The 20644-nt window shown below is 37.9% G+C and overlaps 1 protein-coding gene across 5 annotated transcripts in view; it reads right to left on the reverse strand.

Moving 5' to 3' along the window:
- The window catches only part of UBR5 (ubiquitin protein ligase E3 component n-recognin 5), a 137374-nt gene that overhangs the window by 46582 nt on the left and 70148 nt on the right, over nt 1-20644 (reverse strand). For 4 of the 5 annotated variants that reach the window (XM_039233839.1, XM_039233838.1, XM_039233837.1 and 1 more), the window contains exons 14-25: nt 18127-18311; nt 14679-14788; nt 13724-13836; nt 12343-12486; nt 12136-12247; nt 11545-11699; nt 11105-11302; nt 6737-6947; nt 5467-5593; nt 1313-1464; nt 801-896; nt 355-478 (exon numbers count right to left, since the gene is read on the reverse strand). In XM_039233839.1, the coding sequence (XP_039089770.1) occupies nt 355-478; nt 801-896; nt 1313-1464; nt 5467-5593; nt 6737-6947; nt 11105-11302; nt 11545-11699; nt 12136-12247; nt 12343-12486; nt 13724-13836; nt 14679-14788; nt 18127-18311 (1727 nt within the window). The remainder of the gene's footprint in view (nt 1-354; nt 479-800; nt 897-1312; nt 1465-5466; nt 5594-6736; nt 6948-11104; nt 11303-11544; nt 11700-12135; nt 12248-12342; nt 12487-13723; nt 13837-14678; nt 14789-18126; nt 18312-20644) is intronic. The other variant, XM_039233840.1, reaches the window with a different exon arrangement.

Below are 20644 nucleotides of genomic sequence, written 5' to 3' on the forward strand. Positions count from 1 at the left end.
TAAATGCTAGATTCTGATCAATTATTTTAAATTGACATAAGATAACTTGTCTGTACATTGCAAGATCAACTTAAAAAGGAAAAGGAGCTGAGCTAAATCTTCATATCAAAAGTATAGTATATTACAGGCGACTGGGTGGGTCAGTCAGTTAAGCAGTAGACTTCGGCTCAGGTCACAATCTCACGGTATGTGAGTTTGAGCCCCACATCAGGCTCTGTGCAGACAGCTCAGAGCCTGGAGCCTGCTCCAGATTCTGTGTCTCCCCCTCTCTCTGTCCCTTCCCCACTTTCTCTCTGTCTCAAAAATAAAGATTAAAGAAAAAAAAATTTTTTAAGAGTATATTAAACTTCTTACTTGGCAGAAAGGAGTTCTCGTAAATAGGGCTGCAGAACAACACTGTCGCATAACAATTTTAATATAAAATGAGCATTGGCTTTCCGATCCTTGGATTCTACTACAGATGGCTCTGTGGAAGGACCTGTAATTAAGCAGATCCATTGGTAACAAAACCAGAGTAAACAAGACAGAGTGAAATAATATTCTGGAATGACAGAAGTATCTATTAATAAGCCACCAGAAAAATATTCTAGTATCAGCAATAAACTAATAATTATAGAGAATTTAAACACCATAACACATTTTACAATTCCCAAGTGATCTTACACCACCACAACTTCACTGACATATGAAGATCTAATTCAGAGAATTAGATGTTTCTCAAGCCAAGGAAAGTCTTGAGATAAAGTGTGGCTCTGTAGAAACCCAAATGCCTAGGCAGAGAAAACAGTGCAGATCCTCACCTGGAATGGTGGAGGTGCTTGGTCCTTGACCGGTGCCAGTCGCTGCTGTGGTAAGAGATCCCACAGCAGGGGCCAGGATAAAATCAATGTCACCATCTTTCAGTAAACAGAACAGCAGGATGTACATCATTATAGGCAACACATCCCTAACATGTTCTCTTAACTGGCCTTAAGGCTTTTCTCTGCAAGCCACAGGTCACATCGGATAGAGGTTTAAGTGGAAACTTGTTTTCCAAATCAGAAGAGAAGGAATCCTCTAAATTATTGACTTACTATGATGTATTTATTACTAGTTAGCTTCTTGCCAGTGTAGAAATATGTATTTCAATAAAAGAGCTTCTAGAATTTTAATTAAGTTATAAACCCCTTAAACCAAATCTTAACAAATTAGTTACAATTTACTCATTACGCTTTTAAATACTTCAGATTTCTCAATATCCCACTAAAATGTTCAATTTCCTTTCTTTCAGGACCTTGTTTTGTTAAACACTAAATAAAATAACAGATCTTACCAGGATCCATTGCAGGAGGGTCAGGAACCCAACTAGGGGGAGCTATGGGGGGTGAAACCGGATCCTGGTGGTCACTGGATGAAGCTCCGGCTTCGTGTCTACCCAAACCAGCTGCTCTCAACGAACGTCTCATCATTTCCCGTAACCTCAAACTAGAAGAACATGGACAAAATAAGAGCTCACTACCATGGCTAAATGTAATGAAAAGGTGCACAGAACTTCTCATCTGAGATCAAAGTTTGTTCTATAAGCAAACACTCCAGGCAAGGGAAGTGAAGTACAAATGCCAATTCTGGAATCACAAAGTCAGTGAGGGATAGAAATGGAACTGGGGGCACCTAGTACCCAGTTCGGCACTAAAACCACTACATTAAGCTCCCACACAAACTTAATAAGCACAGGGAACAAAACTTACGGTGAAGATTAGAAAATAATCTTTCATACATTAAGGTAAATAAACAGCTGAACATTAAGACAAAAAATTTTCTGTCCCTGTTTATAATCAGTGAGAATTGAATTAAGTTTAATAATAGACAACAGCAAACATACTGAGTAGCACAAAACCAATATTGTTATTAGCCCACTAAATAAATCCCTTTGCTGTAATCTCAAAAACAATTGAACTAATGTCCAGACAGTGAATACTTTTAAAACAAAGACCAATTTAGGTTTATTTTTTTATACCAAAAGAAAAAAAAAAATGTTTAACAGTACAGTTTGTATCCCAAGGAAATTAATGCAACTGGAGCTTGTAAAATGTGTTGTTAATGTCTGGGCGTGATTTTTTTTCTCCTGCTTTGCAAGAAAAAAAAATACTGCACAGGTGTGCACATCACTAAAAAGAAAAGGAAATCATCACAAACACAGACCTTGTTAGGGGAACTGGTAACTACCTGCATAAAAATCAATTACCTCTCAATAAAAGCTTACAAAGCCTACAAAATTAACACATTATGAACTAACAGCAATTAAGAGAGAGCATCTGAGGCAAATCCTTTCCATCAGCCACAATTTTAGAGGTTCTAAATGAATAAAGACTAAAAATTCAACTATAAGGGCCAGGCAACACATAAGGGACTTCATTCTCCCATGCAGATTTAACCCCAGACAGGACATTCCTCTGATGTGAAAGACCTACCACCTTACCAGGTGAGCATTATATATAGGTCTACAAATAAGTAATTTAGAAAGATTTTTATAAATGTTTGAATCTTCTAATTATAATTGTTATGTGATCCAAGGATAAACGTGTTTTTCCATATTCATAACTTTCAATTTTAAAAGGAAAAATTTTCTAAAGCTTTTACAAAAATTTCCTTTGGAGGCTACTTTCAAGAGCACATCTATTTTAAAAAGCTATGTATGACGATATACCTTTGGGAACAGAAACATATCTTTGGAAGATTCTGCAAAGTAAATTTTAATGTCTTAAATAATGTATTAGTTATTATAGTATTCACTTTAAAAAAAAAAATACCTACAATTAATTCTTTTATGGTATTGAGATCTTCTCTCTCCCAATTTAGAAATCTGAGTTTTTAGAATATGGAGGGAAAAGGACATAGGGATTATGTCAGTCGAGGTCACTTCCCTGTCCGAAGACATTACCCACAAAGAAAGGCAGTCTCCTTACCAGTTAACAGCACCCACCAGGGTGACTGTTCACACTGTGATGTTCCTAATACAATTTTAATGAAGCTCAATATATATACTTGGTACCCTAATGTGTCTTACTCAAAACAGAGAGAGGAAAAAAAAAAAATCAGCAGTAACTGAGAGGCACTGCATATAACCTGAAAATAAATACATGTTTGGGGCCTATTAAGAAGAATGCATACATCAGGGTCACAAACTCAATGCCTCCTGGGCCCGGAAGGCAGTATCAATTGAGGAAAGGACAGTCAGATGTAAGAAATGGGGAGTAATGGCAAATTAGAAGCATAGCTGCTCATCTGAAGGCATTCAAATTTTAAAGAAAGAAAAAAAAATTTAACCGTGCACAGGCCAAAAAACATAGGTGGGCTATTCTCCAACCTCTAGCTTAGAGTAGATTAAGAATAAAATGAAGATAAGTGGAGACCATAGTCTCATCTTGAACTTGCAAACTCCCAACTCTGTTGTTGTGATGTAGTCAATTCATTATTAAATGAGGGGGTCATTCCTTTGTCATTTTAAAAAATTGTCCTTAACCTCTTTTCTTCATTAGGTCTTGGGAACATTTTTAAGTACAATGCCCAGCTCCTCATATAGATTCTTTAAAAACAAAAAACAAAAAAACAAAAAAAAGAAAATTATTCTTCAAGATGTTGTACACAATTCATGAAGATTCACCTGTATCCTCAGTGGCTGAGGACAATACTGAGGAGATACCACCTTGGCTGCTAAGATTCAGAGTTTTGACATTTCTTCGATAGGCTTGCCTGGAGTCATCGTATTTTCTGACAATATGGAAGAATTCAAGGATGATGTAATTTCCTCTTTGTAAGCACGTTATATCCATGCTACAGAAGCCTTAGAATCCAGTCATGTTCAAACATACCACTGTGACAAAAAAGCGAAGGTCATGTGTCTTCCAGATTAACAATCTCTAGAGTACATACACCTGCAATCAGATGCATCAATCAAGCTTTCCACTAAATCTGCCCTTTGTACTCAGGAACTATGAGTCACATAACAAAACTTCTGAGTCAAATCATCATCTGAAGACATTTAACAGTACTCCATTCAATATTGAAATTGCATCAGTTTTGAGCTTACAGCTCATGAATGAATCCCAGCCTGCATACTCATCAAGGGGCATCGCCTAGAAAATCCATTGTAGGCTAGAGGAGGGTTTCACTTCAATGAAGCAGAGTCTGTGGACTTCCTACTGCCCGGCGTGGATAATAAGACTCCTGTGCTTTCATCTGTTCAACCGGCAGCCCTGAGTTTGAACTGGTTAAGAGCACTGCAGTGAAATCTTCGGCAAATGCCTCAAAGGAGCTTACTCTGCAAATTATTTCTGTGAGCAACACATCACCCACTCTTGAAGCTCCTTTTAGTCTTTGCCTTCAAAATAATCCTTACATGAAAAAAAGATGGCAGCACTGGCATTGGACCAACCATATCAGAGTCCAACTTGATCTGCACCTGTATTTTCCCTGAGGAAATGAAATACCTGAAATAATTCAGACACTAATTTCTTCATGAAGAATTTAAGTTGCTTTCCATTTTAGACCAAACACTTTGTCTGCCTAGTGTAGTCCTAAACAAATAAGCTGGTGATCATTTCCATTTGTATAGTCTATATAAGGTCTTTGTACCGTTTTAAATTACAATTTGGTCACCCATAAATAGTTTTCGATAAATTTCATTTCAGGACATTTTTGAACCCGGGAAGCTATCAACTTGGTACCAATTTTAGAAGAATCATTTTTAAAGGGAAGGTTGGATATGGCACAGAAAATAGGCAAAGAGACTCTTCATTTTAAGTACACTTTACAACCTATCACATTAGCACAGAGAGCAGTGCTTCCGTCAATGATCTGTCAAGTGTCCAAGAACTCTGGCTCTTGTGTCTAATATACATGTGCTTTTTCCTTCAGAAAAGAAAAGAAAAAAAAAGAAAAGAAAAAAAAAACTATATCCTGAATTCTTTATATTCTTCATCTATTCAAACACCTGTGATTTTTAATGTGTTATTACGGTTTGTCCATCCCACAACCCAGAGAACTGAAAATTTTAAATACCAAGCATTTATAATACACACCAGCCTTTCGTTTCTTCCCAGATCATTAAGACATCTGAGAAACTGATCTATATAAGTAATCTGAAAATAAAAGATTGAAGTTCTTTCCATTATTGTTATTATTCTCCAACTAAAGAAAGTAACTTCCTAGGAAACAAGGATAATAAACTTAAAACACATTCAAAGAACCAAGGTTGAACTACTTGTCTATATTATCTCAAGTTTTTGAAGCATCCTAGGTCCAATTGTTCTATACTTAAAATCTAATTAGATATTATCAGATCTTTTTTCCCAGGGTGATATTTGGAGGAATAAAAACAAAGCAAAAGGACCTGTCAATTCATGCATATGACAGGTAAGAGATACATTTTTCTGTACTTGGGTTCTGTTTCCGCCAATTAAACTTTCCTGGTAAAAATCACATTACCTTCGACTACTTGATGATCCAGCCCGATTACCTGGGCCATTACTTGAAACAACAGATATTGCATTTGCAATGGCCTCAACAGCAGAAAGCCTTTCCGCAAATGTATTTCTTTCGGAGCGCTCTGCTTCTAATATAGAAGAGAAAAAACTAGGATCAATTTAAACTTCAGAAGTAACTAAGAGATTAAGTATCTACAAGCCATTAAATGCTAACTGCTTTGTATTTTAGTGCTCTAATTCTCATACTAGAGATAATGAATAGCTTAATTTTTTCCTCCTTAGAGCAACAGACACTGAAGATAGATTTAACTATGAGTTTTAATATGTGAGTTATTTCTGTATTCTGCCTTACTTTCAACCCCCAAAGGTCAAACGTAGGATTATTCATGAGTAGACTGAAATCTAGCTTTCACTATCAAGGGAGAAAAGACCCATAATTCAGTACCTCAGTCTCTTCCTTTAGTGATAAGGAAGTAAATCACCACTCAAAAATGTAGCTACCAGAGTGTCATCAGCAGAATTCAAAATCAGGAAAAACATTATGAATCACCCAGTTGCACTTTTAGACTTTCAGATTTCCCCTTCATATACCCAACTAAAACCTTTATGGCAAAAAAAACTTACTTTTCCAAAAACACCTCATAATTCACTAGGTTATTTTTCCCTCTACATTATGAAAATTCAGATAAAAGTGGCTCCAATATAACTTGCCTCAACTTGTTTAATAATTCTGATGGTAACAAATGTCATCTCTTATTATAAAATCATCAAATCTCATTAAGTATTACATATAATGTCTGTATATATCAAGAATAGAACTCAAGACAACAAAACATACTGCTAAGAATTTACTTGCTTATGTTACATACTCATCCTAATAAGAAGTTGGGCATCTTCACCTTCTAAGCATGTCAAAACTGCTAGATTTTACAAAACAAAGAAAAAGTACAAAGTCTCCCTGGTGATCTCCTTTTCAGTGTTATATTTTCAAAACTGCCTAAAATTTTTTTAAAAAATCTTTTAATATTTATGTATTTTTGGAGGAGAGAGAGAGACAGAGTGTGAGCAGGGGAAAAGTAGAGAGACAGGGAGACACAGAATCCACACCAGGCTCCAGGCTCTGAGCTGTCAGCACAGAGTGAGGCTTGACCTCACCAACCATGAGATTGTGCCCTGAGCCAAAGTTGGACACTTAACTGACTGAGCCACCCAGGCTCCCCAAAACTGCCTAAAATTCCTTTTAAAGACCTTGTTGTAGTTCTAATTCTCACCCTCTTCTTCTTTAGTTTCCTTATTGCTGGTTGGAAAACAAACTGATACACAAGCATGCAAAATATTTCGGTTTCCATCACATCTGTGGCTGATGAACGTCTGTAGCATCTGTAGATTCTGCTCTAAAACAACCGCTTGCTCAAGATTCATGAGATATTGTCGACAGGCCTCATAGTCACAGCGTAGGATGTGCTGCATTAAGGTTTGTTTCTGTGCTCAGACAAAGTAGGAAAAAAACTTTGATGAATTCAAATAGCACATTACACATGTCAAAAACTCCTCATTTTATAATTTCACACAATAATATAATCACCTCTGCAAATAAGGAGAGACAATTTCAGGTAGCCTGCCAAAGGAGTTAAAATTAAGGTTACTCTTTAAGCAGAGTATATAATTCACAGGAACAGAGAAGGGTGTATAAATTTTCTCTAAAGGACCAGTACATATTTTCAGCTTTGGCAACTAACTCAACTCTGTGGCTATGGTGGGAAAGAAAGCCACTATACACAAAACACAAATGACTGGGAGTGGCTGGATCTAGCTGGAGGGCCATTTTGCCAATCCCTGGTTTATACTGTATCTTACATAACTATTAAATTAGAACCCTATTAGTACTGTTAACCACAATTAAGCAAAGGGTATACATTCTATATAGGCTTAGGCATAACCCCCATGCTTAGGAAAGTTGTATCACACTGCAGTACATGAAAACCAATACCTTCAACTCCCCTAGAAATCAAGACGATGCAATCTCTCAGAGGTTACAACTAATGTAACTTCATTGTCAAAGACATGGTAGCATTAATGATTTACAGGACATTTCATTAACTAATGAAAAACAGCATGTTACAGACTGAATTTCTACAGCCCCCAAAATTCATATGTTGAAGCCTATTCCCCAATGTGATAGTGTTTGGAGGTGGGACCTTTCCAAAATTATTAACTCTGAATTATTCTCATGGATGGGATTAATACCCTTAATGGGGCTGAAAAAACCAGTGTTCTCCCCTCCCACCATATGAGAATACATGGCTGTCTATGAAACAATAAGTGGGCCCTCACCGGATACCAAATCTGCCCACGCCTTGATCTTGGACTTCCAGCCTCCAGAACTGTGAGAAATTTCTGTTGTTTATAAGCCTGTCAGTCTATAGCAACCTGAACAGACTAAGACACAGCATGAACATATCAAGGAGTTCAAATGTACTTCTTTCAGAGTATAAAACTATAGTTAAGGGATATTTAATGGGCTAAATATATATAAAGCATTAGTTTTGGAAGATAAATGAACTTGTTCATTTCAACTAGAATTGAGAACTGGGAAAAGTGTGGGTGGGAATACAAAGGGAAGAAGATACATTTGAACAACTTGCCACTTGTCTCCCAAACTACTTAAATATCCCATCCTTCCCCCAAGTGTATGGAGAGGAGAGTGGGAGGTGGTCGAGGAGGGGGGACAAAAAACTACAGTTAAACATTTTTAGTATTTGACACATTTCAGTCCCTGAGATAGGCTATTTGATTATGCACTGAGACTCTGAGCTTACATGGTAAGCTCCGGTTCAAAAGTAAGAGGTGGGACACACAAGATTAAACTTGACAAAGTCCAGTGACGTACATGCAGTAATTAATAGGCTGAGAGAACATGTCAAAGTCTCTCCCAAGAATAAAAAACACACTGCTTTTGAAAGTGACTAAAGTCAAGATATTCTGCTGCATACTCTGTGACATAAAATGTCTTCAAGCAATCAGCCAGTCATTCAGCTAGAAACAACTACAGGGAACTCTCATCTCCAGGCTGCTTTATACAGGCTCTCACCCTGAGAGCTATCAATACCACAATGACTATGTGAGAAGCAGAAGATGTATGTTTGTATTTGTCAGTTTTACAGAGAAAGGCGGAGAGAGTTCAGTGAAACATTTCTCGCAGGCCCACCATGCACCAAGCCCTGCTTGCTGGGGTACAAGGATAAATGATGGCACGCTTTACCCCTACCCATGGGATGATGACACATTTTATCTTTACCCTTGAGATGCTGACAGAGTGCAGGGGTCACTGAACCAAATGCCTACAGATGCATCTGAAGTAATACAAATGAGCGGAGGAGGCTGGGGGTAAAAAGATAACAGAAACTGCATCATAAATCAATGGCAACATTTAAACTCCAAGCAGATAAGTATCAGGAACTGCAATAAATTGGAGAGACCACATACAGCCACTAACAGGGACATGCTAATGGCTTTTATGGTGGCCCAATGTTACCAGATCTTCTCATTTTTTATGAACTAAAAATCTGGATTTTAAAAATAAATCCTGTGGTTTTTAAATGCTGGCAACCAATTACGAATTTTAAAATGATGTGAAGGTTATTTCTAGGGGCCCATTTCAGTCCATGGCCACCTCCTTAACCATACCCCTACTACTTTGAAACCTCTAGTCTAATAGGTTGCAATCAAAACTAAACTAAGAATACAAGTACTATGTCTCTAAACAGAAAGCTCACAGGAAGCTCTCAGGAATACCTGGATTCAGACTACGTTAGATGCAAATCTAACATGTGTGCTTTCACCTCCAACCTAATGAACAGTAAATAAGCCCCCATACTAAGCTCTACTTTCCATCCTTTATAGAAAATCTCCTCACAAGAGAGGTTTATATTGATCTCTAGTTCTTCTTCCACTTTTTCCATGGCTCACTCCAATCAGGCTTTCCATCCCCACCACCCAGAATGACCCAGATGGAGCCAAATCCCCAGCCACTGTTTGGCGCTTGCCTCGCCTGGCACACAGCATCACCAGACATGGCTGATCACTACATCCTGGTGACACGTGTTTGTCACCTGGCTCCCAAGATAACACTCGTTCTAGTTTCCCTCCAACCCCATGGATGCTGCTGCTTCTCAGTCTCTTATGCAGGTTCCTCTTTATCTCCCTGTATTTAAATGCTGATACTATTCTGATGGCTCAGTCCTTGGACCTCTTCTCCACAACCTTAGTAATTTCGTTCCATGTAATTCCTCTAAATATCACAGATGTACTGTAGGCTCCTAAGTCTAATTCTCCATCTTGCTCTGGGTCTTCAGAATTACACATCTAACTCTCTATGTACCATTTCCTCTTGGATACTCATCTGACAGGCACCTAAAACTCTGCAGTCTAAAATCAAACTCCTGCTGTCCACCCCTCCTCCCTCCTGAATCTGCTTCATCCCTAGTCTCCCTCTCTGTAAATGCCAAATTCATTCCTTCAGAATCTTTGGCCTTATTGCTTCCTCCATCTGATACACTATCCTGAGCCATAAGCAAATTGTGTTGGCTCTACTGTCAGCCTATCTAGCATATCTAGAATTGAATGAATCCCTTCTCCCTCACAGCTCTACTTCCTGGGCCAAGTCATCTTCCCCTCCCACCCAGACTGTTTCAATAGCCTCCTCGCAGGCCTCCCTACTTCCACACTGTCCCCTACTATTCTCAGCAGGTCAGCAGGGATCCTGTGAAAATGTTAAGTCAAATCAGGTCAATCTCTGCTCAAACTGCTCCAATAAGTTCCAGTGGCCCCACGTCCACATCTAATAAACATCTCAGCTACACATGTTTAAAACTAAACTCATCCTCTTCCCTATCCCTTTGGTTCCTCCTATTTTTCCTCTCCCCACCAGCCACACCCAAATAAACAGCTTTAGAACTCGTTCCTTTCATTTACTGCTGAAGATCACACCAAGCTTTGGAGAGTCTACTTTCCTAACACCTCTGAAATCCATTCCCTCTTCCTAATTTCCAAGAGTTCAAGTTTACTTTGTTTCTTAATCTGGTCTCTGTGATTCTGTCTTCTACCCACTGCTAATCCTTTTTAAAAAGTCAGTTTAAAATCCTTCTCCTAGCTTTCAGGGGGAAGCTCACAGCCCGTAGGTTAGCACACAAGGCACCCAGTGCCTTTCTCCAGCCTGTGCACTTGCCACTCACTTGACCAATATGAGCCCTACTTTCTGTTTGTATCAACAAAATGTGCATGGTCTCCCAACATTAAGATTCACAAAGATGTGGCACCAGGAATAACACTTGCCACCTTCACCTTGTGTCTAGAAGACCCCTACCTGACTCTTCAAAGCTGTGTTCAGGCATTGCCTCTTGTGAGAAGCCTTCTCTACCATCACAGTCTGATTTCTGTCCCTCCCCTTCGTGCTCCTACAGCGCTGTGCATGCCAAACATTCACACTGCCATCTACGGTTCACGCATCTCTCTTGTGCTAATACACTACTACCACCTACAGGGAAGGGTCAACAAATAATCTATTCAAGATTCTTTTCCCTAGATTCTAGCAGCATCATGTGAATTAAAATGCCAAGGAGTTTCAAAAGTCAAGTTACCTCTACAGCCATGATGATAATAGCAGCTTTCTTTTTGATTGTTGAATTGGCAGGAAGATTTATTAAGGAATGTACACCCATTCCAAGACTACTAATAGGTGGAAGATCAAGCCAATCAGGATCCCTTATTCCTCCCATGCAATCTTTGGCCATTGGGTAGATAGTACCATTTCCATCTCGAAGAATAATAGGGGACTCCTATAATAGAGGGAAAATAATAAAATCTGGCTCCCAATCAAAAATGGATCTTTGATTTTTACAATAAGTATAGTTATTTTCATATGAGATTAGTTTAACCAAATAAGAAAGCCAGTATTAATTGTACTTGATATTCTAACTTCAAGAGTTTAATAACAAGCCAATTAGAGCCCAACGTTAGGCTTTACAAAAATGCCAATATTGTCCTATCAGTTTTCACAAGCAAAAATAAGCGTCAATACCTGTCCAGCAGTGAAAATGGCTACATTCCTCTCATTCTGGCCAAGGAAAGCAATGCTGCTTGTAGGGAAATTATTTTCCTGCTCTGCTTTTCCTGTAGCAAGATCAAAGATACAGTACCGTACCCAGTTTCCAGTCTTCAAAACAGCATGCACACCTTCAGAAACACATAAATGTAAAAAAAAAAAAAAAATTTTTTTAATACATCTTTAATAATCTCTAATAAGTACCTGCCAAATTTTAACATCTCTGGTCACATTTGAAATGTAGATTTATTTCATTCCATAACATTACACACAAGGAACAAAAACTGCCAAATACCCCAAACCACTTTATATTATACTCATTTTAAGTTTATTTATTTATTTTGAGAGGGAGAGAGAAAAGAATCCCAAGCAGGTTCCACATTGTCCACACAGAGCACGATGCAGGGCTCAATCTCACAAACTGTGAGATCAGGACCTATGCTGAAGTCAAGAGTCAGACACTTTACCGACTGAGCCACCCAGGCGGCCCCTATCCTATGCCCATTTACTACACAAATAATAATAGGATATAAAGTATGCCAGGTGAAAATGTTACCAAATCTTTACCTTTGGAATCTACATTCACTGCTAATATTTCTGTTTTTTCAGGTATACAAAGCTTTTTAGGAGTCCTTTGGAAACAGTCAGGAACCTTTGGTGTCCCACCAGTTTTGACAACCTGCATGACACAAAAGGAACTTTCTCTCAAATACTGTAAAACACTCAAGTAGTAAGTGCCAACATTTACCTGCTGAGCGATCCCTCCACACCTACCTGCAGTTCATCAATTCTAAGTAACCTACAATCCTGCAGGAGAGAAGAAGGGTCAGCATCTGATCCAGAGCTGCTCTGACAGTTTGTATTACTGGACGTTCCTGGAAATTTTACAGCAACATAGGCACCATCCACTTTTAGCACCTGGAAGTACAGGTAAATATGCTGAATATTAACACCAACTTATATGAAATTCATATGCAAATTATGTTCACTGAATTAATTTAATGCTGAAGGCATTTAATTTCTTCCATTTCTTTAATGATCACCAAGTTATAAAATTAGCCATCAGCTGAAAAAAGTAAGTATAACCCATGAAATTCTCCCAACCTTCCTTTTTTATTAAGTTTGGAGCCCTGCTGTGAGAAAGAACTTTTGCGATTCTTATCAATGTCCTTTATCTGCACTGCCCAATATGGTAACCATTAGCATAGTGACTATGAAATACCTGAAACGGAGCTGATGTGACTGAGGGGCTAACTTTTTTTTTTTTACATTATTTAATTTTAATAAATTTAATTAGCCAGATATATAGCTAATGGCTACCACTTTGGATGACACGAGAGAGTCAGCAATGTACAGAAAGATGAGCACAGGACTTGAGACCAAAATACTGGAGTCCTACCTGTGCTGCTTAGTGCTTCTGATTTTGAGCCCGTGTGATCTTCTCATAAGAAACACCTGCCCATAAGCTACAGTTCTATTTTGAGAATCAAATCGAATAGTGTATGAGAAAGGCTTTTGTAAAGTGTAGGGGAGGGCATACCTACTCTTTCCCTAAAGTACAAATGAAAGACCATCAATTCAGAAACAAATGAGCAATCAGAAAAATCTTTACTTTGCAGATATGGTTCCATTTTGTTTTTCAGTATGTGTGGAGAGAATGGTGAAATTAATGGCATTTCAGCTGATGGACTCTACCCATTTGGTTTTTAGAAAGCGAGAAGCCCTCTCCAGAAAGAAGGGAAAAGAAACTCAAGGTGACGTGAAGACAGTAAGATTTTTAAATGTTAAAGGAAGTTTTTAAGTATTATGGAAGATGATCTCTCCTTCAGAACTGACAGTTTCAAAGAATGGGCTGTATCAAAAAGTAATATAATCTCCTTGCAATTTTTCTGCAAACCTAAAATTCTTCCAAAATAACATTTAAAAAAAAAAAAAAGGCAATATATCACCATAAATGCTCAAGAAGAGGCCTCCTACTCCTCTATTCGTCTGTAGGGAAGAGCAGCTATCTGCAGGAGGCTGAGGGCTCACTGACGGTGCTGAATGGAGCAGCTCTGAGGAAAGGGCTGATGAGCACTCACCAACCATAAACTCTTGGACAACCAATACTGCTCTAGTTCTGGAAGTAACTAACTCTTAGACATTTTGAACAAACCTTGCCAACAGGAACATTCTTAACATCTTCCACAAAAACGACTTCCCGAAGAGACCACTGCTCTTCGTTCACCTTTTCCTCCTCTTTCGGGGCAGGGGTGGACCGTCGTCGTTCTTAGACAACAACAAAATGGTAAGTACCAAAAAGAAAATGTGAAAGAGACTTTATAGATTTCATCTAAATATATGAAAAAAGATCATTTGTAAAGGGATACATAATTGAGATATCTATATATCAATTCTCTGAACAATTTACTTTATGAATTGACATTTTAGGACCAATTTCCACTTCAAATGACTAAGTAGCAAAAATCACCACGTCTGTTAATGCCTAATGATATTAACACTACTGCAAACACACAAAGAAGAAATAAAAAACTTATTTTGAACCCTTAAAACTAGAGTTATCTGACCAAGGTTTAGAAAGGGAAGAAAAAAAAAGACCTGCTGATCTGTTTTTAAAACTATTATGTAACTATTGATTAAGTTTCAACTTCCTCAAGTACAAAGCAAATACACTGTAAAATGAATTTATTTTGAGGACCTTTCAAAAACCTCTTTAAATCCAATATGCAGTAATGAGTCTAGGTTTATAAATTCTACAGATTCAGAGCACAAGTTGTGACCAAGCCATAATCAATTCATAATAAAAATAGGTGCAACAAAGGTGGGAGGATATTCTAATTAGCAGCAGTTATTTCCCACTATCCCTACAATGCATTTTACAGATTGTAAACTCAATAGAACTCTAAAAAAAAACATGAAGTCAACACTGTAAACACTATTTTTCATTTAAATAAAGTTGTGCATACACATAAAATCTAACTAGTAGAAACAAAATTGATACAAAAAGACACTTAAAATGGTATGAGTTGCCTCAAATCAAACAGACAGCGAGCGCCCAGCTCTCTGCCTGGGCCTTACTCTGACCAGAGCACACTACACATAAAACTTACTATATGGCATTGATGCGCTGCTAGCGATTGAGGACGCGTCACTGCACGTGGAGGCTGGAGATGGCGGCGGACCCATTTCCGTTTTCACTGGTTCCTGCTTACTTTCAGGCCTGATATTAGAAATAAAATTTTCATTATTAATAAAATGAAATATTAGGAACTTATCAGATGGTGGTAGTTGTTGTTTTTGTTTTTTAAATTTTTTTAATGTTTATTTATTTTTGAGAGAGAGACAGAGACAGGGCACAGGAGGGAGGGGGTGCAGAGAGAGAGGAGAGGGAGACACAGAATCCGAAGCAGGCTCCAGGCTCTGAGCTGTCAGCACAGAGCCTGATGCGGGGCTTAAACTTGTGAACTCAGATCATGACCTGAGCTCAAGTTCAACTGAGCCACCCAGGCGCCCCGCAGATGGTTTATTTTTTAGAATCAAGTTTATTCTTATAAGGGAATGAAATATTAAAACCTATACAAAATGGTCTATTTCTAGGTCTCCAGGTATTAAAAAAGGTACACAGTGCATACTTCAAATGCTTAGTAATATTTTCAAAGGAAAGAAAAATACACCATATAAAGCTATCAATAACTTTGAACAATGATTCAGATAAGCCTTATCTAGGAATAACAAGAAAAGCTACACTGAATTTATTGTAAGCCTCTTAAGCAAACAGGTTTCACACTTCAGTAAACCCTGATTTGGCACAGCAATTTATTTGAAAAATGGTAAAGGAAAATAAATAAAATACCAACTAGATCATCAACTTCTTAAGAGTTCAAAGAACTCAACTCACAGTGGTTTACAAAAATTTATGTTTTTTAATGTTTTATTTATTTCCAAAAGAGAAAGAGAGAGACAGCTGAGCAGGGTAGGATCAGAGAGAGAGGGAGACACAAAATCCGAAACAGGGTCCAGGCTCTGAGATGGCTGTCAGCACAGAGCCCAACACGGGGCTTGAACCCACGAAATGCGAGATCATGACCTGAGCCAAAGTCAGATGCTTAACCGAACTGAGCCACCCAAGCACCCCTACAAAAATTTATTCTTGAACTATATGATGATGAACCATCACCTGTTATAACTGAAATGAAAAATTACAGACTTAATAAACTATACTTTTTCACTGAATTCTTTAATTATACCTAATAAGATAACTAGAGTCAACAACTTATACAATATTCTAGAGAATAGTCCTTAAAAGGCAGAAGTCAATTTTTAGTCAGAAAAGTCACCTATTACTAAGGAATTTGTTATAAACAGATCATTCTGGTATATACTGTTATCGGGCCCATCATCTTAACCCCTTTGTATTCATTTATCCCCAGCAGGAATTTCACTGGAGTTTACAAATAGTTCAAAGAAAACCAGTATTATTTTCCCCAGCATCATGGCGAAGTACTGAGTACGAGCACGCGTGAACACTCATAGCAGCTCTGCAAATCTTGTGATGGTGGAAACAGGCTGATACTGACTACTCACTAGCATGCCGCTAAGTGAACTCATCTCAACAACTTAGCAAAAGAAGAGTTTGTTCACATGAAAATGACTATGTTCTTAACACTTAATTTCAATAAGCTCTTTTACTAAGTTTATTAATATAGATGGAAAATTTCAAGGAAGACACTGAAAAACTTCATAAATTACACGATTCCAGTAGCATATTCTAATTGCTAAATACAAACTCATTTGTATTTGTGCACATCAAAAACATTTCCGTCACTCTTTACAAAGTTTAATAATGTGTTTTGTCCTTTTTAGCTTTAGGATAAAAATCAATGTAATTACAGAGGAAGTCTATAAATCTATTACATATAACTAGACAGGAACTGTTGAGAGCACGAAGACAAAGCAAAAAAGCCTTAATATGGCATAAATTACAATAGTGTTGCTTTATTAAAAAGTATTTAACTTATTTAATAATGATCCATTTTCTTTTTTAATTTAATTCATTTAAATTCAAAACTTAGTTAACACACAGTGTAGTCCTGGACTCAGGAAAAGAACCCAGTGATTCATCAGTTACATATGACACCCAGTGCTCACCCCAACAAGTGCCCTCCTTAATGTCCATCACCCCTTTAGCCCATCCCCTCACCTCACCTACCTCCTCTCCAGCAACCCTGTTTGTTCTGTCTTTACGAGTCTCTTATGGTTTGCCCCCTTCTATGTTTTTATCTTATTTTTCCTCCCCTTACCCTATGTTTACCTGTTGGGTTTCTTAAATTCCACATGAGTAAAATCATGATATTTGTCTTTCTCTGACAGTGATCCCTGTGTTTTCTTAACTACAATTTACATTTTTAACATTAAGAGAAATAGTAATAATGGTAGTAAATTTATAATTATTACATTCATTTGAGAAAATAAACCTCAGCATTTTAAATACCTATATGTATTGTACAATCCCCATTTATTGTACAATCCCCTGTAAAATTAAAAAAAAGACACCAAAATATTTAAAATGTTATTTCTGGGATGTGATGCCATTACGCTTCTATGTTTCTATAATGGTTACATATTTTTATAAGAGTAAGGAAAAAAAGTTATTTATAAACTTTATTAATGTTTTTAAGTTCACGTTCCAAACAACCAAATTATACCATACATGAATACTTATCGGTGCTTCTAGGGGTGCCTCAGAGGCTCAATCAGTTAAGCGTCCGACTTAGCTCAGATCATGATCTCACAGTTCGTGGGTTCAAGCCGCGCATCAGGCTCTGCGCTGACAGCTCGGAGCCTGGAGCGTGCAGTGGATTCTGTGTCTCCTCTCTCTGCCCCTCCCCTGCTTGTGCTCTGTCTCTCTTTGTCTCTCAAAAATAAACAAACACTGAAGGGAAAAAAAGGTGCTTCTAAAAATACAGGTGCTAAGTAACTATATATCTGGCTTCCAAACAATAAGCCAGACTCTGTATGCAGGCTCCACACAATTCAGTGGTAATTCTGTTCACATACCCCTCCAGCCCCCAAAAGTCTGCAAATCCTTTACAGAATCTCCCTCCCTGGAATGTTAACTTATGAAATCCTTCCATAGATCAAGACGCAGTTAAGACATTAGGTAGAAATTAACATGATTACATGGGGGGCGGGGGGCGCGTGTGCAAAGATGGCCTGATAGAGATAAGGCTAAACACATTATTACTGGCACACAGTAATGGTAAAGGACAGACTCTTAATAACAAAACAAAGACATCAAAAGAGAACTCTATATGGTCATACTAGCTGCTAAACATCAAGAACAACTATAATATACAAATATTAACCAAGCTGCAAACAGTAAATTTTACCAATTCCTTTTAAAACCTCTGGGCATCTTCACAAGACCTCACCATGGTAGCAATTTTCTAGATCACTGCACACCTCTAAGTCTGCCTTGACTACCCCTCTCATATACACAGCAAACTAGAAACTGGTGTAAAATCAGGATTAGTTAGTTACGTAAAGTCCAGTACTTACTTAGCTTCAGTAGTTTTGCTAGCTTTGTCCATGCTTTTCAAGCTCTCTGGAGATCTAAGTTGAAATCTACAGCTATCATTCATATTCCAAACTGACTCCATTAGGACACCAACTTTAGGAATCCCAGCACTAATTGAAAATGCAACTGCTCCAGCATGATAAAGAGGATTATTTCTTAAGCACACCTAGCAAACAAAAGAAAAATTATCAAGATGACATAATTTTAAAGCTAGAAGAGTTGTTTCAAATATATAGAAGTATTATTTCCTAGGTTTTCCAAAAACAGTCTTGGACCATCAATAAGGTTATTAAAGAATTATCTTGGGGCGCCTGGGTAGCTCAGTCGGTTAAGTGTCCGACTTTGGCTCACGTCATGGTCTCACAGTCTGCAGGTTTGAGCCCCACGTCGGGCTCTGTGCTGACAGCACAGAGCCTGGAGCCTGCTTCAGATTCTGTGTCTCCCTCTCTCTCTCTCTGTCTCTCAAAATAAAATAAAGCATAAAAAAATTTTTTTAAAGAATTGTCTCTATTAAGAATTTGTTAGGGTGCCTGGGTGCTTAGTTGGTTAAGCGTCCGACTTTCGCTTAGGTCATGATCTCGCGGTTCGTGGGTTTGAGCCCCGCGTTAGGCTCTGTGCTGACTGCCAGCTCAGAGCCTGGAGCCTGTTTCAGAGTCTGTGACTCCCTCTCTCTCTGACCCTCCCCTGCTCACGCTGTCTCTCTCTCTCTCTCCTAGAAATAAATAAAACATTAAAAAAAAATTAAAAAAAAAATTTGTTCTCAAAATTAAGAAGCAGCAATAATTTAAGCACATTTGCTAAATAATAACTTTAAAATTTCATGCAACGGGGGCACCTAGGTGGCTGAGTCAGTGAAGTGACTGACTCCTGATTTCAGCTCAGGTCATGATCTCACAGGTTGTGAGATAAGTGTTATTAGTTTCTTCGCTAATAGTGTGGAGCCTGCAGAATCCCTGCTTGGGACTCTCTCTTCCTCTCCCTCTCCCTCTCTGCCCCTTCCCAGCATGCATGCACACACTCTCTCAAAATAAACATTTAAAAAAATTCATTGAATATAACAAATTTCATGCAACAAATATCCTACCCATTCTGCTATAAAGAAACAGAATTGAAATAGAAATAGCAGAGAAGAAACTTTTCTTAAAAGCTGTCATTAAAAAAAACAAAATAATTACATATTTTGTCACTTTCTTATATTCTGAAATTACTTTCCTAATTCATGACGCTATATACTATACAGACTCTATAAACTTCACCTCAATGGGTGTTTCCTTCCCCCAGAAGACTTGTTTTCTACAAACCAAAAGCTTCACTAGATTACATAAGTTTTCTCTTATGTTACAAAAAAGAGTATGTTGACAGCACTGTTAGAAGGTAATTGACGTCAGGAGTAAACAATCTGAAACTTCTCACTGACAAGGAGCACCCTCAGGTCATATACTCTGAAACCAATAACCTGCAAGGTGGCACTGTCAAACACACCAACAAAAGCTCCAAATGAGAGAGAAATATTATTTCTGGAAATCGCTTGATTTCTCCAATAGCTCAATCTATGGACATTCTATTCAGTCATCCACTAAGGAAGTGTTATGTTGTACTTGACAGTGGCATATTTGACGATCATGTGTTTGGTGGTTTATAATTAACTGTAAGTGACACAGAAGACGCTGATACATTTGAGTAGTATCACAACTGGAAAAACTGGAGCAGAGTTGCAGTTCCATCAGATAGTTATAAGTCACTAAATATAGATCTGTGGCTTAGAATGAATAGTTCATTAAGAGCTGACTTCTGGGAAAAGGTATGTCCTGCTTAGCTGTGACTTAAAGGGAAGTTTTAACCACAAATTTTCAGAAAAGACTGGTGAAAGCTTATAGCCTGAGAGAGGATCATTAAGAAAGAAGGCTGTATTTTAAAGAAAAATGGGACAAGATATATTACAAAATAAGAGATTATTTATTAGTGCCTTCTTATAAAAAATAAATGCACCTTAAAGACAAGGAGGTGTGTATTCGGGGAGCAGCATATCATGAGATGTGCCAATGAATAACTGCTAAATCCACCCATCACTCTCAACGATTATGACCCCCAGAGTGTGGCTGTAGCTGAAAACTCTTAAGTGATCAACAGTTAACACACTAACACTTTCCTTATTCTGTGGCTGTGACTATCTTAAATGTCTAGTTTTCCAGAGCTTTAAAACAAAGTCTTGGTTCTACACCAAAATACTTTAATATACCTCTATCTCTCAGCAATTTAGTGCCAAGCGATTTCACTTAAAAATTTCTTCAGTGCATCTTTAAAGTGTTTTTTCTGCTCTCCCCTCTCCATAGCAATGTCATCCTCCAGGCTAATAAGGCAAATGCTAGGATATCTTGCTATTAAGTGAGTCCAGTGAACAAGGGACTTTAAGAACGTGAGCAATCAGTATTTGGACTAAACAGAAAAAGGGGAGCTCCTTGAAGCTCCTGTCCAAAACAACTGACATAAATCATGAAG

Source organism: Hyaena hyaena, unplaced genomic scaffold (genome assembly GCF_003009895.1).
Source record: "Hyaena hyaena isolate Hyena2069 unplaced genomic scaffold, ASM300989v1 scaffold_79, whole genome shotgun sequence".
Taxonomy (NCBI): Eukaryota; Metazoa; Chordata; class Mammalia; order Carnivora; family Hyaenidae; genus Hyaena; species Hyaena hyaena.